General features: G+C 43.7%; 1 protein-coding gene across 2 annotated transcripts in view; it reads left to right on the forward strand.

The window, feature by feature from the left end:
- The window catches only part of MRVI1 (murine retrovirus integration site 1 homolog), a 289,447-nt gene that overhangs the window by 224,994 nt on the left and 61,029 nt on the right, over window positions 1-3,424 (forward strand). For both annotated transcript variants that reach the window (XM_019519582.1, XM_019519583.1), the window contains one exon: window positions 2,868-3,041. In XM_019519582.1, the coding sequence (XP_019375127.1) occupies window positions 2,868-3,041 (174 nt within the window). The remainder of the gene's footprint in view (window positions 1-2,867; window positions 3,042-3,424) is intronic.

Below are 3,424 nucleotides of genomic sequence, written 5' to 3' on the forward strand. Positions count from 1 at the left end.
TAAGCACTCCACCTTCCTTCCCTTTGCCCCGGCAGGCTTTGCACCCTGCCCCCTCCCCCAGGTCATCATGCTCTCCCTCACCAAGATCAAGGGGCCTTGATCTGCCCCTCCACCCTTCCCCTCCACAGATTTACCAGCTGGACACTGCTCTTCACACTGCTGGGCTGCATTCCTGTAGAGTTACCATATTTCCAGTTTCAAAAAAGAGGACACCTGTGAGGGAATAATATGATTGGGGGGGACAGTGATAAGCCTGTGCCCTGCCCCTGCTTCTCACTCCAAGCTACAGTGCCCCCCTCCCCAGCCCTGCTGGTGTCCCTTACTCCTGACCCACAGTACTCTACATCCTGGTAGGGCATGTGAGGAGCTCCCCTGCCTGGGCTCCAAACCCCACACATGCATCCACAGCCCCCCACACCTTCACAAATCCCCTCCCACACACACACCCCACACCCACCCTCCAACCATACAAATTATCTGCATAATGTTGCATAACTTTGAGTATTTCTGTGCATAGGATTGAGTTTTTAGCTGTGCAATTAAAATCACAATTAATTGTGACTATTGTTTTTAAATCACACAACTAATCGCGATCACATTTTAATTGCTTAACAGCCCTAGTTGTACCCTATATAGTTTAACATATAATAGCAGCAATGAAACCCAGCCCAGGCATCCTCACCATTTGTTGGAGAGAAATAAGTACTGTTTGGTGAAAAATCAGCTTTTTTTAGGCTGTATGTGTGTTTGACTGGTTCGGGGCAGGGGTAAAATGTATAACCCCCTCCCCCCAAATAACAATTCATTCAAAATACAAAAAAATTAAATGACTTGCAACTTGTATGTGTACCCAGATGCTGTGTGCTTTGCTGCATCTTGATTAGTGGATTATTCTTCATTAACAAGGCATCCACATTTGATATAGGCTGGGTAGTCTTAGGGAGTCAGATACATTAATGCACATTTAGTTTTCACATATGTGTTTAAATGATGTAATAGAATGGTGCCCAAGGGCCACTGTGATGCCCCCTAATTGCTGCTTTGATCTTGACTGGCTACCGCCCCAGCCCCTGAGAATCTCACGCTGCTTCCTCGCCTGCCATGCTTTGATGTTAAGTCAGTAACGCTAGCATGGTAACATACATTGGGCTGCTCCAAATGGGCTGCCTGCTAAACTGGAACAGTGTAGCCATCTCCATGGCTTAGCTTGGGTGTGCACTAACTGTCATTATCACTCAGCAGGCTTACTAAAAGATTAGCAGGCCTGGCAGATTTCAACAAATCTGCAAATTCTGTTAATATCTTGTCACAAGGAGATGAAAAAGAAAGAAGCAGGCTTGCTTATCCTGTCTCAAGCACCATGCAGAGGTAACTATACTGCTTCTAGTGTAGGAGGCAGCTCACCCACAGCAGTGTAGTGTGTTTGGGGGGGTTCGTTCCCAAGATGGCTAGCTTTATGTATAGTCCTAGCATTAGCACCCATCTCACTTGAGACTTGGATTTCTAAGTGGCTTAGGTGCTTCTGAAACTTATCTTTAGTATGAAACCACATGAAAAGCCACTTTTTAAATGGAAGAAAAGACATTGTAAATACCATTAGTCAAATGTTCTAAACCATCTTCTAAGGGCACCGACAGACATGCAGGTCCCTGCTTTAACTCATGGTGCATTGCATAAAGCACCATGGGTTAGAGCGACCTCCCCCCCACAATCCAACAGATGTTCACCAGGGTTAGGGGGTGGGGGAGGATCGAGCCTAACTGTCTGTCCTGTGATTGGGGCTGGGCTGATGCAGACCTGCCCCCCCTCCCACCGCTGGTGCTGTCTGCAGGAAGGGAGAGGAGAGGGAAGAGGAAGCTGCAGGCTGGGGTTTCCATGGCCTGAACTGAAGACAGGAGGAAAAGAGGGGAATGTGAGGTGGGGAGCTCCAATCCACCCCCCACCCACCCCCAGCTCAGACCGGGCAAACCTGTCGTATCTCCCCCTCCCCCCTGCAGATAGCACTGGGGGCAGAGCTGGGCTGCATTAGCCCAGCCTCAATCATGCTAACAGATTGACCCTAGGGAACACAAGTTCCCTAATGTGCTCTACTTTGGAGTGCCTTCATCCGATCCCTCATTAGATAAGGGTTAATTTATCATGCAGTTGTCCACTTTTAAAGCACTGTGCACCTGTACATGTGTCATGGTGCAGCTGTAGAGAGCTTTCAGGGGGCCAGTTGCATGACAAATATAACTTCTATCTGTGCCCTAAAATTACAATTGCATTCGTTTTAGACCCAATACTGCAAATACAAAACTCTGAGCCCAGCTCAGAAGACCATTCAATGGAACTAATCATGTTTTAAGTATGTGCTTATATCTGCATCAAGAGCACTCTGGCCTTGAAAAAGTTTGCATACAGAAATCTTCAAGAAAACAATAGTTTTATAACAGATATGTTGACAGTCTCACTGAGATTGGCATAGTACCACTCTCATTTTCATAAACTAAGAAAACGAGCACTAGAAATCAATTCTCAGAAGAGGTATATAGAAAATCTGGGTTTATAAAAATGCTGCTGTTTAGTGGCTGAGGCCTACATTGTGATGAGCATGTTCAGCTCAACATATTTTGTTTCACAGAGTGTTATGACTATCTTTCAAGACTGGACTCTTAATTTGGGGGGGAAGGTGAGGGACAATATCAGTACAAGGTGAGAGTAAATGTGAATATTAAGTAAATATAAGTCACTCCTCACTTGTAGACCTATTTAAGCTGTGCAGTAAGAATGCTTGAGGAATACCTGTTTGTTTTTTTTAAATGCCATGAATTATCTAGAGATGTGATAATACACTAGAATTCTAATTCACGTGTTTTGCTACCCAGACAACACAGGCCACGTGATTGATCTGGTAAATGATCAACTGCCAGATGTCAAAATCTCTGATGAAGATAAAAAGAAGAATCTTGAGTTATTAGAAGAAGCAAAAAAAGTGAGCGAGAGGTTCCTAATGCGCAGAGGCAGAAAATCAAGAAGCAGTTTTCCTGAGTCTCCCACAGGTAAGTGCCAACTATGAAAATAATTTAGTGTTGTAAATTTCAGAGGTTTACTGATATAAAAAATGTATTTTCAACCAGGGCATTCACAGTTAATGGCTTTGTGCATATACTGGTAATCTGCCTCAGGATGTTATCAGAGTCTCTTTCTGACTTCCTTCAAAGGCTAGTGTAAGTCCTTTCCATTTAGAACTAGAAAAAGTGTTTTGTACAGAAATGTTTTCCACCAAGGATTTTATTTTATTTACTTGTTTATTTATTTTTGCACACTGAAAGGTTTTGTGGGAAGCTATCAGTTTTTATTAATATTGTGATTTTTCTTTGGGGCTTATTTACATAAAAGTGAATAATTTTCATAGTTTCATAGTTTCTAGGGTCAGAAGGGA

The sequence above is a fragment of the Gavialis gangeticus genome, unplaced genomic scaffold (assembly GCF_001723915.1).
Source record: "Gavialis gangeticus isolate Ggan-Ray unplaced genomic scaffold, GavGan_comp1, whole genome shotgun sequence".
In the NCBI taxonomy this organism is placed as follows: Eukaryota; Metazoa; Chordata; order Crocodylia; family Gavialidae; genus Gavialis; species Gavialis gangeticus.